This window comes from Microcaecilia unicolor, chromosome 1 (assembly GCF_901765095.1).
Source record: "Microcaecilia unicolor chromosome 1, aMicUni1.1, whole genome shotgun sequence".
Lineage (NCBI taxonomy): Eukaryota > Metazoa > Chordata > Amphibia > Gymnophiona > Siphonopidae > Microcaecilia > Microcaecilia unicolor.
The window spans coordinates 174923291-174942011 of NC_044031.1; the positions used below are offsets into that span (position 1 = coordinate 174923291).

The window sequence follows — 18721 nt, forward strand, 5'->3', positions numbered from 1 at the left end:
CTCTTCAGTCAGCAGACACAAGTGGCTCTTATGGAAGGCATGAGATGTCAAATTTTTGCTTGAGGACACCATCCAGCTACTGGGCAATACTAGTATCACACTTGTTGAAAACTACTGCTTTATACTCAAAAGTTTCAGGCAATGAATTCACATACACAAAACAGAAATCTTGTAAAAGCATTTAATACTATAAATTAAATGAAATTTATTTCTGTTAAACACACAACTTTCTAAAATCTACATATTGTCTTAAAAACAGTTCTTTACTAAGATTGTTCTGTGATTAACAACTGAATATCATAAAATGAAAGATGCATGCTTGAATGCCGATATATTATGAAAAATGTACGATACAGCAATTGAGCAAAATTCAGACCGTAAGAAACTAACTTAAATAAGTGATAAAAATGTATGTAGTTTTATATTACATTTGGGAATGCTAGAGACCTCGTAATTACAATGCCAATTCAAATTGATGGCAACACTCACTTCACCAAAAACACAGTACATAAAGAAGAAATAAATGTAGTCACTGATTATTTCTAGAGTGCTAACAATGTAACCCTGTGTACTGATTTCTAGTCAATTTTCTTCTGCAACTTGATGTGTTTTAGGTCCACTGACCAAAGTAAGTTTCAACTGAATCATTAATTGCCAAGTTCTAATTTGCTATGAAAATTAGCATTACTAAGCCAACATTTAAGTGCTATTGGCTTAAAAGAAAACAAACTTCATGCAAACTCCCTCCCCAACCACACTTTTTGTTTATATTTATATATATATATATGTCAAACTTTACAAGTGCCAGTTAACATTTGCCATAAACTTTAAAACAAATCCAAACTTTAAACCACTCAAAACATTTTGTGAAACAGCAACATATGAAACTGCCATATATACCTAGTTTCAATTATCCTTGCCCGACAAAACAAGTTATTAGTGCAACACTAAACCACAGCAAAGTACTGTATACAAAAAAAAATTTTCATAAGCATCATAATTAGTGCATTTAACTTGTCTATTGCTTTTTCTTCAACAGTAACTGCAGTTTTTTGGAAGAGTTTTCACAGCTCCATGTACTGGACAGTTCTCAGTTTGGGACTGTTTTGAAGACAGCTTTACTTCTTCTAAATTGGTGCACCCTCTTTCCTAGAAATAAAGATATTTTTCAAAAAGGTAGAAATCAAAGTAATTCTCAAAGTCAAATGTTACAGAGCAAGCTGTGTAAAAAAATATTCTTACTACATCACAAAACAGCAGATCCAAAACATTTGGAACAGTGCATTTCCCCTCTAGGTGGAGTGTCAAACCGAAAAGAGAACTGCTCTGCTTGCAGACCCCAGTATCTGCTGAACTCAACATGTGAATCTGGTCTGTAGTAACAGTCAGACAATAATACTTCCAAGCTGGGTGTCAAGTGTATTATAAACAAACTCATTCAAATCAAGTCATTTCTAAAGGTGCTCTCATACAGGTTTCCATGTATGCAGTTCTAAAACTTTATTACAGTTCTTACCAAGAGTACATAGCTAGACCACTACTGAAAGATAGGCGTTCCCAAACTTCAGGAGGACAAAATCCTCTGCCACTGTCACACTAAGGATCCTTGCTTTTGGTGATCTATTGTCAGCTCTGATCTTCAAAACTCTCCCCACCTCCTCAATCACCAGTCTAGTATCAGCTAGGAAGAAGGCAAAAGTGACACAGCTAGCTGAACCCTGTTTCTTGCCATACTCTAACGTTTCAGAAAAAGTAGTTACTCAATTGCAGCAGACATTAACAAAAGTTATAACTTGTGTATTATTGAATTGTCCCATTACTACTTTATTTTGTGTCTCTGTTGCTCCCTTCCCCCTTTACACATAATTGTGGTTTTTTTTGTCTTTTTTTTGTCAAGTGTGAGAGGCTTCAAGATATAACTGATCTCACACAAGGCTGATATTGTTGAGTTATCTTGAAAATGTACAAAGTTCTTTTCCTATAGTTCTCCTATATTACAATATGTTCGTTTGCCTACAGGATGACAAACCTGGTAGCTCCAGTGGACATGTTGCAGTATAGCAGTCTTTGGTGACAGGGTTGGTGATACTCAGGACAGTGGATTTGGGCAAAGAAGCATGTTACCCATCCAAGGCACATCTCTCTAACTCAGAATAGGTTTTCCTATAACCTTGAAGCACAAAGCCAAGCTAGTGTTTCAGCAATGGCAGAGGTTGAAATTCTTTAAGCAGTACTGAAGACACGAGCTGAATTAAGGTAGAAACATGGGGACAGTAGATGGCATGGCGGGTCGAGCTGGGCCTAGGCCATATGGTCTATCACTCCTTTAAAAAAAAAACAAAAAACAACAACCCTATGTACTTGTCCCAAGCTCTCTTGAATTCAGATACTGTTTTTGTCTATCACTTTGACCGAGAGGCTGTTCCACTAATTCATCACACTTATCATGACGTATTTCCTTAGGTTACTTTTTCACCTTCATCCTATGCCCCTCGTTCCATAGCTTTGTTTCAATTATAAGAGTCACCTCCTGGCATTTATGCTGCACAGGTATTAAATATATATTATTTTATTTATATCCCACATTAATCCCATAGATTAGGTTCATTGTGGCCAACAACTTGTAATTTGTACAAAAAGTGATGCAGGATAGTATACATTAAGTAGTAATAAAGTAAATGAGGATTGAGTATTACAATATGTAATATGGAAATGAGTGCTAGATGCAAAAAGGTAATTTACAGTAATCCATGTATAATTAAAATGGAACTGAGAACTGAAATAATTGTAGAATTGGGGGTTAAATTAATCTCCCCTCTCCTGCCTTTCTTCCAAAGAATACATATATTACGATATTTAAGTCTATCCCCATACACTTAATGACAAAGACCACTGACCATTTTAGTAGCCGCTCTCTGGACCAACTTTATATTTTTGGAGGATGCAGTGTTCAGAACTGTACACCCATCTGCCTCAAAAGGAAGCTGCCTGTTCAGGCTGTGCATAGAGCAGGGGTGAATAATTGGATGAAAATTCCTGTAGCCATGAAGAATGGCAACTTTACATTTCTCCTTATATAGTTGATTGCATGGCTCCCTGGAACATTTTCCTACCCAAGTGGTCTAGGAACCTGGGATCTTTCCCAGAAAAAAAGTGCACTGGAGAATTTCCTCTATTTCTTAGCTTTTTTTCCATTGTTGATTCCACTACAATGAAATGTATAGAAAGCTGTACTTTATTGAATCTTAGAGCTTTGCTTTTTTTTTTACACTTTGTTTTTCAAATCCTAGAGTTAGCTGCACTTTGTTTTTCAAATCCACTTTCTTACTGGAGGTGGTTACCTACAAAGCTGCTACTCATTCAATAAACCATGTATAGGAACTACTATTGCAGCTTCTGGAGTTCTATGTATATAAAAGTTCAAAACAGACTAAGATTTTGACGTCTTTTGTAAAAAGAAACCTCCTGGGATGTGTGTTGAAAAAACCAGCAAGAACATTTCATAAATAGCATGAGGAAGCAACATACTGTAGGGTGTAAATAAATAATTAGGACAATAATTATTCCCTGATCATACTTATTACAAGGTTCCTAGCTCAGCCTAGGGGATATTATACAGGAACCTTGGTGCTGGCACCCTGCCAGTGTTTTGTTCCCCGCCAAAGAATCAAAGCCACGTCACAGATGATATTATTATTATTATAGGTAGAAAAATAGAAACACTCTGCAATAGCTTATATGCAATATATTTCTTACTGATATGCACACTAACAAAATATATTGTCTAACTACACTCTGATTATCCTGAGACTACGTACAGTAATGATTAGAACAGTACACAATATCCTAATGATCCTTATGAAAACTTCTCACATCTTATGCAAGATACACATTAGCAGCTTTCCCTGACCAAGAGCTGACATAAACCCGTCGTACTTAGATAAAGCCACTGCCTAACCCAGACTAGGAAATATATCACTGTGATCTCACCATGCTGTCCTGATGACCGGCTTCAGATGAGACCGGAGCAGAATCTCCCCAGATGCTATCTCAGCTGTCTGTGTCTTAGATGTAGTGCAGGTCTTTCTCAGCAAACAGCAGGTTTCTGTCTCTCCGTTGGTTTTCAGAGCCAATATCTCTGCCACAGGTATTTGCAACCAGTTATGCAGGTCACAAGGTTGGTATCATACAGTGTCTGGCTCACCCCGAGCCTTGCTGGATTTCTCAGGTCCTTACCAGGTACTCCTCCTCAGAGGGTCTCTGACTAACTAACTTCTTCCACTCTTCCCGCGTTCATCCAGACCTCCTGGTCAGGTGATAGCCTGGACCAATTATGATCACGTACAGTCCAGTGCATGGGCAAGAAGAGTTGTTTGTGACCTTGGAGATGGTAACTTCTGGTGCCATGAGTATGACTCCCTTCCCAGCTTCTCAGAGATAGAAGGGGGATGGTTGGAACACAGAATGTCCTTGGCTTCAGCAAGCCTGTCAGTGATTTTCCACAAGCTGAAGCTTGCTGTCACAGAGATGTGCAGGTCAGAGGGTTGCAGCAGCCATCTTATTGTACCAAGATGTCATAGGCTTGTATAGGCCAAGACCAGCTTATGTAAGATCACAGGGAAATACCCCTTCAATACCAGAAAGGATGTCTGCAGAGCTACTCCACTTCAGGAGACAATTCTCCCTGAATAGATAATCCTCCAAGTCACACAAAGATCTGGATAAGCGTCTCTGCTCATATAACTACTACTACTATTATTTAGCATTTATATAGCGCTACAAAAGCGTATGCAGAGCTGCACAAACAAAGACAGTCCCTGCTCTAAAGAGCTTACAATCTAATAGACAAAAAAATAAAGCAAGCAAATCAATTAATGTGTACAGGAAGAGGAGAGAAGGTAGGTAGAAGCGAGAGGTTACAAGTGGTTACAAGTCAAAAGCAATGTTATAAGCTTAATATAAGCTTAACTCTATATTAAAAGGCCTGAGGCAGATACATTGATGATAGATCTATGAGACTCACTGAACTGTCTCTCTATAATAGCTAAAATTATGAAGTCCATTTCCACAAATAGGGCTTCCACCAATTTTTGGGTGACTTGAAACAATTAAGCTGGCAGGTCAAGTATGGGTAGACAGTGGTAGAGGACTCATCTGAAAGTTAAGTCGCTGCAAAGGGGTGGCACTGCACAGAACTCCAGCTGACTGCCCTGGTCTTTGCTTAAGCCAGTGATTCCAAGCCTGGTCCTGGAGAGACCCCAGCCAAGTCAGGTTTTCAGGATATCCACAATGAATATCCATGAGAGAGCTTTGCATGCACTAGCTCTACTGAATGCAAATCTCTCTCATGAATATTCATTGTGGATATCCTGAAAAGCTGACTGGCTGGGGTGCCTCCAGGACCAGGTTTGGGAATCAGTGGCTTAAACACTTCCTATATCTGTGCTGAAAAACAGCTGAAACACAAAAAAGGGACTGAATTCCACACAAAGCAAGCAAAGAACATTGGAAAACACATCTAGCAATTTACCCGCCAAATGCTAGATACATTTTCTGATGGGAAGCTGGATTTGCAAGATGTGTATTAATTCAAAACGTTTCAGCAAAGATTCACATTAAGTCTGAGGATCCATAATGGTCTGTATAAGACTTGGGGTAAGTAGTCCTCTAAGTGGTGGAGTAGCCCTAATGGTTAGGGCACTGGGTTGAGAACCTGGGGAACTGGCTACATTCCCATTGCAGCTCCTTCTGACCGTGGGCAAGCCACTTAACCCTTCACTGCCCCATGTACAAAACAAATTGTGAGCCCATCAGGGAGTGAGAAAGTACATACATATATGTAAACCGCTTTGGTTGAACTTATATAAAAGCACTATATCACATTCATGACCGTTTACCTTCTGAGTCTGCACCCACCTTGGATGACTGGACTCATTGCTAGGTTGTAGGAAAGAGTGCAGATAAATGCATGCGGTTTGATCTCGAGAAAGATCTCTCCCCCGGGGCTAAAGAACAAACACCATCTCAGCTGCTGCTGACTCCGATTCCCCTTCAAGTAACTGTGTCAATGTACAAAAGGAGAGCATGGGTCTCAAAAGGACAGACCAACGTCATGTCTGACTGATGCCATTGATGCCTCGGCATCATGTTGGGCAAAAAGACACATTTGCTCCTCTTGGAGAATGGCCTAGAACTGCCTTCGCAGAGACAAACACCAGTCAAGACAGATGTCAGGTCCATAGAAAGTATTGGGGACTGAATCGAAAGGCTGGCCCTGGGCCAAAGGAGGCTGGTGCGAATCTAAGAAGAGAGATACACTCACAGCATGGGTGCGTCTGGGGTATTGACGATGCCAACATCCCAGTGCTCCTGGAAACTATGTCTTGAAGGGACTGATGCCCCATGCTTCTTGGCTTTCACCCAGTGCACCAATGATATACTTTGATGTCCCATGCCATACTTCCTACCCACCCCAATCCTCCCACCCTGTCAGACTGTCATAGCAATGCTTGAATGTTTTTCACTTATATACCCTGTCAGCTAGCACATTTGCTTATTTCCGATCTGACGAAGAAGGGCAACCTTCGAAAGCTAATCAAGAAATGTATTAAGTTATGTCCAATAAAAAGGTATCATCTTATTTTCTTTTCCATGTTTTATTTTGTTTGATTCTCTATTGATAACCCAGTGCACAGAATTGGAATCCCTCAGCACTGTACGAGGATGTTGAATCCTCATGGATTTTCAGATGCAGGATCTGAGGATAAACAGCCCCCAATGGATACTGCCAATGCTCGATGCCAAGACAGGTGGAATCCTCTTTTGTCAGTGCATCCCCAGTTGTCCATAGGGAACAATATCTCCAATGCTAAAGTTGAAGGACCAGACTTACCGGCAGCAAAATATTTTTGCACTGTTCCTCTCAGCTGCTGAGGAATCTTTTTAATATCTGCTGTCAGATTATAATAAAGAAACATGATCTGGGACCACAGGCATAGCTAAGGTGGGGGTGCAAGTACAGCAGCCACTCCCCCAAATGGATTTTGAATGAAATAGTGCCTATGCAGATTGGCCCTTCAGCACCTATTGTACAAAAGGTCTGCTCTCCCTGACATCAGAATATGGCCATGCTTCTGGTCTGGCCCCAAACATGAAGGCACCAATTAAGAGTATCAGTTGTGACATGGTTCTGCCACACTGATGGCACTTTTTAAAACCACTGGGAGTTTTCTGGGACATGTCAGGGAAGATAGCAGCTTAATTGTGAAAAAAGAAGATTATTTGAATGGAGCACTCAGGTCTAAGGGAGCAGTCACAGAAAAACAGACAACTGATAAATGCCAATAAAGTGCTAGGAAGTATAAAAAGGGCACAAAAAGAATACTGGTCCCATACAGCACTTAAATGAAGTAAGGCAGAAAAAGCAACTACAAGTGAACAGATGTGAGACATATGAGAACATGTCTTCACTGCTCTGTGGATGAAGACAGACTGTCTGGTCCTATACAGTGGCAATGGATAAGATGAAGAGAATGTGGGTGCACATGCATGGTCTTCTAAAAAGCTTCTGGAAGGTTGCTGAGTTGTCGTCCATGCTGGGCTCTGTCAGATGACATCACTCATGTGTGATAATTATTCTGCTGGTACTTGGAGAATAGTTCTCCCTGGAGTTGGAGGGGAAGATCTTGGTAGCTCAAGAAGATCTGGAGAGCTCATGGCAGTAGAGCAATTACAAATAAGTGTAAGGAGTAGAGCTAGAAGCCAATGCTGAAGTACAGGGAGTGGTTGGTGGGCCAGATGTTTTGACAGTATTGCCTGAGCAGCAGGAGAGGGCTAAAGAAACCAGACTATACTCAGTCAATTTTGATAAGCCATTTACAATTGGGAAGAAACCATGAGGCTGTATGCTCTGGAGAGTTCTGAAAGAGGTATTATCCAATGTGAAGTTTTGGAGTTGACTGAAGAGCAAGTGGAACAAATAGGAAGGTTAGCAACACAATGTGAAGCCTCATCTGTCTAAAGATAATATGGGATAATATATTTTAACACATTAAGTAGATTAATGTAGAACTTTTCATGTGTACCTTCTGGTGCTCCCCAAGAACTTAAAGAACAGGGAGAACACTTTACCAAAAGGAGGATTGCCTTTGATGGAATTTATCTCTAGGAAATATCATTTAAGGGTTGCAGAATGAAGTGTGTGTAAGTTCTAGGGATGGACTCAAGTACCACGAGATAGTTCAAATTAGGTGCTATGTTAGAAGCACTCAGATGTGATGATGGATCATGTATCAAACGCCCTTGTATTTAAGAATGTTAACAGTTCCATAATGCAATTCTTTTAAAATTGAAATGCCATATTTATGAGGCAGCAAATCTTGTTTTATTTTAGGACACAGAAAATAATGCTTTCTGCAACTGACATATGAGATTTTGAGTGATGGTAGTACTTTCTCTGAAATATCAAAATATTTGATAAAATGCTAAGTACATTTTTTACCTTATAAGGCCGACTTTATGAACTTTTCTGTATAACCAATGACTTCTGCTGCCCTTGGTGGGGGAAATACTTTTAAAACAAATAGGGAAAATATTTTTTCATTCAGTGAATAGCTAAGCTCTGGAACTCTTTGCCATAAGATGTAGTAATTGTGGTCTGCGTACCTGGGTTTAAAAAAAAAAAAAAAGGTTGGGACAAGTTCCCAGGATAGTGGGCTAGATGAACCACTGGTCTGGCCCAGTATGGCTATTCTTGTGTAATGTTATCTCTATAGTTGTGTGTTAACTATACAGGCTTGTGTCATGTTTTCTTTAATTACTTATATTGCTTGTTTACATTACTGGAATAACTTTATTTCTTAGGTTCTCCCTAATAAGGGCCAGATCATCCAGTAGGAATACTATTTTTTTTCTTCTTTATTTTGTACATTGTCATAGCACACTCATAGCATGCAAACTGATGCAGGGTTAAAAAATCACAGCAGTAATTAGCTGCTCAGTAGACTGCGCTAACTTTCCACTTTCTTGAGCGCTGACCTGGCTCAGATATCATACAGCAAAGTTGACAGCACTGGTAAAAAAAAAAAATAAAAAAAAATGAAGCAACCTGACTTTTGTTCCCGCCCTCCCCCTGCAACTCTATCCCTGCATTGAAACCATGTAAAGAATTCAGCAACAGCACTAGTCGCCTTTAACACTGGTTGTAGTAGTTTGAGACTTGGGGGCCTCAGTCCAACAGAGTTTTGAGAAAACGACGATAGGGGCTTTTGGACCAAATGAGTTTGCATAGAGCTTTCAACACAATACTATGACGTGAGTTTGGCATAGGATATCAGCTACAGTAAAGAACCTTGTCTTGGAAAGCGAAGATACATACCTATAGCAGTGTATCCGAGGACAGCAGGCTGATTGTTCTCACATGTGGGTCGACGTCCGCATTGGCCAGGAACCGGTGGCATTTTGCAAGCAAAATATTAAAAAAAAAGTTTTGCCAGAGTCTTCTGGCGTGCGTGCAGCGCGCACTGATTTCCCGTCCGTTGCTGTGAACGCATTCCCTCAGTTAAATCAAAAAAGCATAAAAGAAAACAAATAACTCCAAAGGGGAGGTGGGCGGGTTTGTGAGAACAATCAGCCTGTTGTCCTCGGAGAATACCTGCTACAGGTATGTATCTTTGCTTTCTCAGAGGATAAGCAGGCTGCTTGTTCTCACACGTGGGTATCCCTAGCAACCAGGCTCACTCAAAACAATGAACATTGGTCAATTGGGCCTCACAATGGCAAGGACATAACATAGATTGACCTGAAAACAAACAACAGAGTGCAGCCTGGAAAAGAACAAAAAAAAAATGAAAGAAAGGATTAAACAGACATGACAAATTAACATTTGAAAAACAGTTGCATGAATATAACATCAAATTGAACAGTACCGCTTTGAACAAAGGGCACTAAAATAGTTAAATATCGGCATGATGATTATGATTATACGAGGGGGTACGGTGTATAGCTGGATGGATAAGCGGAGCTAGGGTCGCCAATGCGCCCTGGAGGGAGAAGAGTTCATTTTAAATTTTCCTGCAGTGAGTCGTCTGGGGAGGAAGATAATAGGAAGAGAAAAACAGAGGGATACGGGGGCAGGGTGCAGCAAGCCTCAGGAAGACAGACTATTCTGTCAAATTCTTTTTTATGGCTCCTGGAACAAATGCAGGAGATATCAACGGAGCCCAAAGGGGTGGGCAAATGGAGGAAAATAACCAAGAAACCGACAACATAATTAATATATCTAGTGTAGACTTGACTGGGGAGGACAGGGAGCTTTAAGTAAAGGACTCTCTTTTGTTCCCTCTAGTAGATATGATGCCTTTGCTAACCCGTCAGGGCTATTTAGATTTTTTTCGGGAGTTATGTTTAAGGCTGTTTTTTGGTAGTCCCCAATGTGAGGTAAATACTGAGGATTTCCTCCCACGCACAGGATATAGATTGAGATGGGTACCCCCCTGGTCCTGTTGATCCCTCCATTCTGGCGTTTCAGCGGCTGGTTTTGGCAGAATTATCTAATATTGAACATCTTGAGAATAGATCAAACAGCAATCTGTCTGTACAGCAACAGTGCTGCATTCGGAATTTATCCAATAAGAAAAACTTAACTATTCAAAGAGCTGATAGGTGGGTCTACGGTCATTATGGATACTAAAAAATATATTGATGAGGGACTTCGTCAGCTTTGTCAAAGTCAATTTTATGACCGTTTAGATCGAGACCCCACAAGTGCTCTGCTGAAAAAAAAAAAGCATTGATGAGGTAGTGAGTAGCGCTGTTATGGATGGCCTTTTTTGACTGTGAAGGAACAAGATTTTATGTCATCCTTGCCCCCATATCCCATATATTTATTTCGTCCCCCAAAGTTCATAATCCTTGTGTGACCCTCCCTGGACGCCCAATAGTGTCCACACGGAATTCTGTTCTTGAGCCTTTGTCTAAGTTCCTTGACAGGTTTTTAAAACCGTTCGTTAGTCAAGCGGCTTCTTATGTTAGAGACTCTTGTCAATTTATACAGTTGTGGAGCAGGTTGAGTTGCAGTTGGCTGGTGATGATGAATTGTACATGGTGGGACTAGATATTACAGCGCTGTATACTAATCTGCCCCAACACAAAGTGATTGAGTTGGCAAATGAGTATGTTGCTCGCACTGGTGTTACAGAGGCAAAACGGTCCATACTGTGTCAGTTCCTAGGGTGGGTGGATTTTGTCATAATTATTTATCAATTTCAGCATGATTCTATGTACAGAAATGCCGGGGTTGCTATGGGGGCAACTGTAGCTCCATCCTTGGCCTGTCTATATATGACTCACCTTGAAGAGATGTATGTCTATATCTCTCCCTGGTACAGTAAGGTTGTGCTATGGAAGAGGTTTATAGACGACATTATATGTTTTGGAGGGGTCCAAGGGGGAAGTGTTAAAGTTCACTGACATCCTGAATACAGTGCGATCCTCATATAAAATTCACGTTCCGCATAGTGCAAGATGTCATTGATTTTTTGGACATTACAGTGATGAGAACAGAATCTGATATTTTTTTTGACAATACATAGAAAACAGACTGACCGGAATACATTACTGCATTATTCTAGCTTTCATCATGGATCCCTGCGTAGGGAGGTCCTGGTCAGTTTCTTAGATTGAGAAGGTTATGCTCTACAGTGTCGGACTTTAAGGTTCAATCTGGTATTATGACACGTTTCCTGCAAAGAGGTTACCCGCGGTGGGTAATTAGGAAAGCAAATAAACAAGCGTTACATACCCATAGACCCTGGCTATTTCTGCCAAAAAAGAAACAAGTGCCATAATGATGTAGCGTTAGTGTTACCATTTTCCTATTCTGCCCCCAAAATAGGTTAAGACAATCCATAAATTTTGGCACGTGCTTGCTGTGCATCCAGAGTTTACAGAGCACCCTAAAGTGGCATACTCATGGCGAATATAGGTGAACTACTGAAAGGATCCACTTCAGAAAACGAGATGGTCAGCATTTCCCCTTGTGGGAGATGCACGCTAGGGCAGCTGGACTGGAAACAAGCAGGAGGGAAGCTGGATCAGCGGCTGGAACAAGCTGGAGCCGTCGGACTGTAGCAGGCAAGCAGAGAGCTGGCACGGGTGACCGGGAAGGTGGAGCAGCTGGGCTGCAGTGGTGCGGTGGGGCCCCCAGATCGCTGGGCCGGCAGGTCCGAACAACCTATTGAAGAGGGGCACCCACCACCCCGGCACCGCACCGCCCGGACCGGCTCGCGCCACGAGGGTCGGGTCCGCACTACAGCCGCAGGCGATCTCCCTCCGACTCACAGCCGACATGGTCCCGGGCAGTTCCTGCCGGGTGAGCGCGACGGCGAGGGTGAGCTCACGGAGGCTTCCCTCGTGCTGCCTCTGGTTCTCTGGTTATGCACTTTGGCTGCAGCCCTTTTTGTGTTACCTCCGCAGGGGATTATCATGGCACTTATTGTAAATAATGCCCTGATGACTAAATAGGTTAGATCCCTGGGACCACCAAAAGATTTTACCTGTGTGACAATACGTCCTTTACCACCGGTTTACTGTATAATATGTCCTTGTTCTTTATACTACATTGGCCATACTAAACACCCATTGAAAAATAGATTAGCTGAGCCACCTTAGCAATCTTAGAATAGGTAAGAAGGATGCTCCATGTGCAGGCATTGGACAAAGCATACCAGAGCCATTGAGAATTTGCATTGTTTAGTATTGGTTTGCATTTCACCATCTATGAGTGGCGGTGATGTCAGCACACAGCTGTTCAATATGGAACAGCGCTTTATTTCACGTGGGGTACGTGGTTCCCAGGTGTCTCAACCAGGAGGCTGAATGGGTGCAGTAATCATGAATAATTCCTTGCAGATGAGTGGAGCCGCTCTATTTAAATAGTGTGGTAACCGGATGTTCGGTATACACGATGGTATACCCATGCTTGGCCATTTATTCCCGAAGGTATGCAGTAATACAATGATTAAAATAGTACACTGAAGTGATGATATTAGATTAATTAAGAAATCATGAGAGTTGGGTTAAGCAGGGATATTTGCATTGTTATAAGTGTCGGGAGTTGTTCCTCCTGATGAAGGATGTTACGAAATGTGGTCTCGCATCGAGGAGCTCAAGTGGAGTCGATTTGTGATGTGATGTGTTAGTGGTTCCAGATGGTAGTGCTCATCAAGCTGCGTAGCACCACAAAGGAAACATCTTATGACGTTCACATGGGAACGCTCATCTGAAGTTGAGAGCTAAATCCGATTATGAAGCTGCTAAACATTAAGATTTGTGCTACTAGTGGAAGGAGAACTGTCCCCACAGAACAGCGCTGGAGAAATAGCGCGGTTGTTGACATTCAAGACTGGTGTTCATCAGTGGATTATTTAACATGGTTATTTTTCCTTCAATGAAAATGGAGTGTGCTCTGTGTATTTAATTGCAAGTACTGTCAAAATATCTTTATGGAATGCTAGAGCACATGTGATTAAAAGTGCGATTAGTGAGGGGTGGAGGTATGAAAAGCTTGTATGAGTGAGTTTCGTGTGGTCCTTATCTGTATATGGTGTGTGTTTGTGTTCTGGTACTTTGTATTAAACAATAAGTGTTACAAATTGATGCAGGGTACTTCTGTGTTTAATATAGTTATTACTTGTACCCTAAGTAGTATCCCCCATAGGTAACAGATTGGTATTCTTACATTATGAGCCGTGACATGGCCTTCTAGAATCAACCCAGCCTGGGCATAAGTGAAAGAAATGCAATCTGCTAGCCAATTGGAGATTGCGCGTTTTCCCAATGGTGGCTCCCTTCTGTTGGGATTGAAAGAAACAAACAACTGGGCGGACTGTCTGTAGAACTTTGTCCACTCCATGTAAAAGGCCAATGCTCTCTTGCAGTCCAAGGTATGCAAACTGCTTTCGCCAGGGCGGGTATGAGGACGGGGAAGAATGTTGGCAAGACAATTGACTGGTTCAGATGGAACTCCGACACTACCTTCAGCAGGAACTTAGGGTGTGTGCGGGAGGACTACTCTGTTGTGATGAAACTTGATATAAGGTGAATGCACTACCAAGGCCTGAAGCTCACTGACCCTACGAGCTGAAGTAACAGTCACCAAGGAAAATGACCTTCCAGGTCAAGTACTTCAGATGGCAGGAATTCAGTGGCTCAAAAGGAGCTTTCATCAGCTGGGTGAGAATGACATTGAGATCCCATGACACTGGTGGGGGCTTTGACAAAAGCAAACCTCTCATGAAGCGAAAAATTAAAGGCTGTCCGGAGCTAGGGCTTACCCTCTACACGGCGATGATAGGCACTAATCGCACTAAGATGAAACCCTTAATGAGTTGGGTTTTGAGGGCAGACTCTGATAAGTGTAGAAGATATTCAAGCAGGGTCCGTGTAGGACAAGAAAGAGGATCAAGGGCCTTGCTGTCACACCAGATGGCAAACCTCCTCCATTTAAAAGAGTAACACCTCTTCGTAGAATCTTTCCTGGAAGCAAGTAAGACTCGGGAGACAACCTCAGAAAGACCCAAGGAGGTGAAATCTACGCCCTCAACATCCAGGCCGTGAGAGCCAGAGACTGGAGGTTGGGATGCAGAAGCGCCCCCTCGTTCTGAGGGTTGGAAAACACTCCAATCTCCACAGTTCTTCGGAGGACTACTCCAGAAGAAGAGGGAACCAAATCTGACGCGGCCAAAAGGGCGCAATCAAATCATTTTTTATTTATTTATTGAATTTGTATCCCACTATTTCCCACCTATTGCGAGCTCAGTGTGGCTTACAATACATTGTAAATGATGGAAGTACAATTTGTTACAACTCAGTTATGGATTACATTGTGAGAGTTATGTGAAGACAAAGTCGAAGTATCGTTAGGGAATAGGACAAAGGAAGAGAACAATGGAACAGTGGATAGAGACAACGGGAAACTGATAGGGTAATAGAACATTAGCAAGAGAACATTCGGTATAACATTTTTCTGTGAGTAAAGGTATAAATGTGATAAAATTACGGGGTATGAGAATTCAGAAGAGAATGTATTAGTGTATTTCTGAATAGTGAGTGTGGACTTCATGTGTTTTGATCCTTACAGTAAATTTTATCAAAGAGATGAGTCTTCAATATTATGCGGAAGTTGGTTAGTTCGTGGATCGCCCTCAAGTTGCGTGGTAGTGTATTCCAGAATTGCGTGCTTATGTAAGAAAAGGTTGATGCGTGCAGTGCCTTGTATTTTAAGCCTTTGCAATTAGGGAAGTGGAGGTTAAGGAAAGTTCGAGATGATCTTTTAGCGTTTATGGGAGGTAGGTCTATTAAGTCAGACATGTAAGATGGTTCTGCGGTCTTGACGGAGTTTCAGCAAAGTCTTCCCCACCAGAGGTATAGGAGGATACGCATACAGAAGGCCTGACCCCCCAATGTAGGAGAAAGGCATCTGAGGCTAGCCTGTCGTGGGACTGAAGTCTGGAACAGAACTGAGGGACCTGTGTGATTGATCTGAGTGGGAAAAAGATTCACCGAGGGGGTGCCCCACGCTCGGAAGATCTTGCGGAACAACTGCCCTGTTCAGAAACCACTCGTGAGGTTGCATTATCCTGCTCAACCTGTCGGCCAGACTGTTACGCCTGCCAGATACGTGGCCTGGAGAAACATGCCATGACGGTGGGCCCAAAGCCACATCTGGGACGGCTTCCCGACACAGGGGGCGAGATCTGGTGCCCCCCTGCTTGTTGACACAGTACATGGCAACCTGGTTGTCTGTCTGAATTTGGATAATTTGATTGGGACAGTCGATCTCTGAAAGCATTTAGAGCGTTCCAGATCGCTCGCAACTCCAGGAGATTGATCTGAAGACCTGATTCCTGAAGGGACCAAGTTCCCTGAGTGTGGAGCCCATCTACATGAGCTCCCCACCCTAGGGTAGAGAACATCCGTAGTCAGCACTTTTTGAGGCCTGAGGAATTTGGAAGGGACGTCCCAAGGTCAAATCGGAACGAATTGTCCACCATAGCAGGGAATTGTGAAAAACAGTGGACAACTGGACTGCATCCTCTAGATCCCCAGCAGCTTGATACAACTGGGAAGCCAAGGTCCATTGAGCTGATCTCATGTGAAGACGGGCCACGGGAGTCACATGAACTGTGGAGGCCATATGGCCGAGCAATCTCAACATCTGCCGAGCTGTGATCTGCTGAGATGCTCGTACCCAGGAGACAAGGGACAGAAGATTGTCTGTCCTCGTCACGGGAAGGTAGGCATGAGCAACCTGGGAATCTAGCAGAGCTCCTATAAATTCAAGTCTTTGTACTGGAAGAAGATGGGCCTTTGGATAATATATCACAAACCCTAGTAGGTGCAGGAGTTTAATAGTCATCTGCATGGACTGTAGAGCTCCTGCCTCCAAGGTGTTCTTTACCAGCCAATCGTCGAGATAAGGGAACACATGCACTCCTAGCCTGCGTAGCGACGCTGCAACGACCACCAGGCATTCGGTAAACACCCGGGGCAAAAAGGCGAGCCCAAAGGGCAGCACACAATACTGAAAGTGCTGTGTTCCCTGACGGAATCGAAGATACTGCCTGTGAGCTGGCAGTATCGGGATGTGTGTATAAGCATCCTTCAAGTCCAGGGAGCAAAGCCAGTCGTTTTTCTGAATCATGGGAAGAAGGGTGTCCAGGGAAAGCATCCTGAACTTTTCTCAAATCAGATATTTGTTCAGGGCCCTTAGGTCTAGGATGGGACGCATCCCTCCTGTTTTCTTTTGCGCAAGGAAGTACCTGAAATAGAATCCCAGTCCTTCTTGCCCAGGTGGCACGGGCTCGACCGCATTGGCACTGAGAAGAGCGGAGACTTCCTCTGCAAGTACCTGCCTGTGCTGGAAGCTGAAGGACTGAGCTCCCGGTGGGCAATTTGGAGGATTGGCGATCAAATTGAGGGAGTATCCCTGCCGGACTATTTGAAGAACCCACCAATCGGAGGTTACAAGAGGCCACCTTTGGTCCACCCCGCGTCCTATGGACTGTCGCAAAGCTTCTGGATTTTACTGTAAAATCTTCTGTTCCTGGGGCCGCCGTGGACGCCGACCCACATATGAGAACAAGCAGCCTGCTTGTCTTCGAAGAAATATTTTTTATGGAGCACTGTTTATCCTAATGGCCTGAATAAGGAAACTGAGGTGGTCAATGGGAAGCTAACCTTTTGTGATCCGACCCAATCCTTGATTGCTACATCATTCTTTAAGACATTAAGATATAGTTAAACGCACACACTAGGCACTTGTGCGGGTCCTCCAGCTATCCTGGTCTGAATAAGAGATATTTTGAATGCAGTATTAAAATGTTTCCATTTTTTTAAATTTTATATTCTACTTTCTCGTGAGACTGGATTTTGAAGCATGTTTTTGTTTAGGCTCTACTTTTTGACCCTTCCTCTTGAAGTAGCCTTGGTAAAACATGATCATGTACAGGATTGGATTTATAAAAAATGTTCCATTAGCTGTGGACCTTTGTGAAGTTTCACATTTTGTTGTATTGTGATTTACAGTTATTGGATTCTTTATATACTTTATCCTGGCACACCACTGCATTTCCTGCCTGAAGCTGATCAGTAAGCTGAAAAGAACTATTGTACTTTGGATCGTTCGACTGACTCAAAGCTAAGTTTAACAAATTTTTTTCTAATGTTTAATATAAGGACTTTTGGTAGGCAGGCTTATTTGGTGCAATGATTGAATTTAGTGGTTGCTAGGTGATTTTATGATCACATACACTATTCTGAGCACCATTTTCACTTTAATAGACTATATTACAGGATTAAATTTATTTTTTTAGTGCACTGAGGTAGTTTTCTTGTTTATTGCTCTAGTTATTTTGAACCACACTTTGTTGAATATATCCCTGCTTCTTTACATATTAGCTTAGCTTTGTGTATTTTATCATGTTATGTGTATTTTATCATACCAACATAAGCATCATATATGTTTGAATGCTCTAATGCATGCTTATTAAGGTGTGTCATTTGTATTGTGCCACATTTACCATATCTATGTTATTAGAATATTCCAATATGTTGCCTATTAAAGAGCTTTATTTGTACTGTGCTGACAAAGTATATCTGTGTTATATCCATGCTCCTTATGTTATTTGTATCCTGCTTTCATCATTATTTGTTATGATTATTCTACGGTGCAGTTTTAATATGCATGTATGACACTATCATGTTACTGCTAGCAAAATTAATGTACCTGACTCCAGTTTCACCTCAATAGTATTTATGCTTATATTTGGTCATTTCACTACTGTTACAATTAAAATAGTAAGTTTGTGTTAAGCTATGTCAAAGGAAATTAGGGAAGCAAATAAATTGGGCAATGTAATATTAATGGGTGATTTCAATTATCCACTTATAGACTGGGTTAATGTAACATCGGTACATGCTAGGGAGGTGAAATTTCTTGATGAAATCAAGGACGGCTTCATGGAACAGCTGGTTCAGGAGCCCACAAAAGAAGGAAAAATACTAGACTTAGTCATTACTGGAGCTCATGACCTGGTGCGGGGGGGGGGGGGGTGGGGGCGGAGGGGGTAACAGTACGAGGGCCGCTTGATAACAGTGATCATAACATGATCAGTTTTGATATTAGCATTGAAGTGAACTTAGGAAATCAAATACACTAGCG

General features: G+C 42.1%; 1 protein-coding gene across 1 annotated transcript in view; it reads right to left on the reverse strand.

Annotated features, from left to right (window-relative positions):
- Nucleotides 1-243: 243 nt before the first annotated feature.
- DAZL (deleted in azoospermia like) overlaps nucleotides 244-18721 on the reverse strand; it is a 312957-nt gene continuing 294479 nt past the window's right edge. Inside the window, 1 exon segment of the mRNA XM_030202610.1 lies at nucleotides 244-1149. Coding sequence (XP_030058470.1) covers nucleotides 1033-1149 — 117 coding nt within the window. The 3' untranslated portion in view covers nucleotides 244-1032.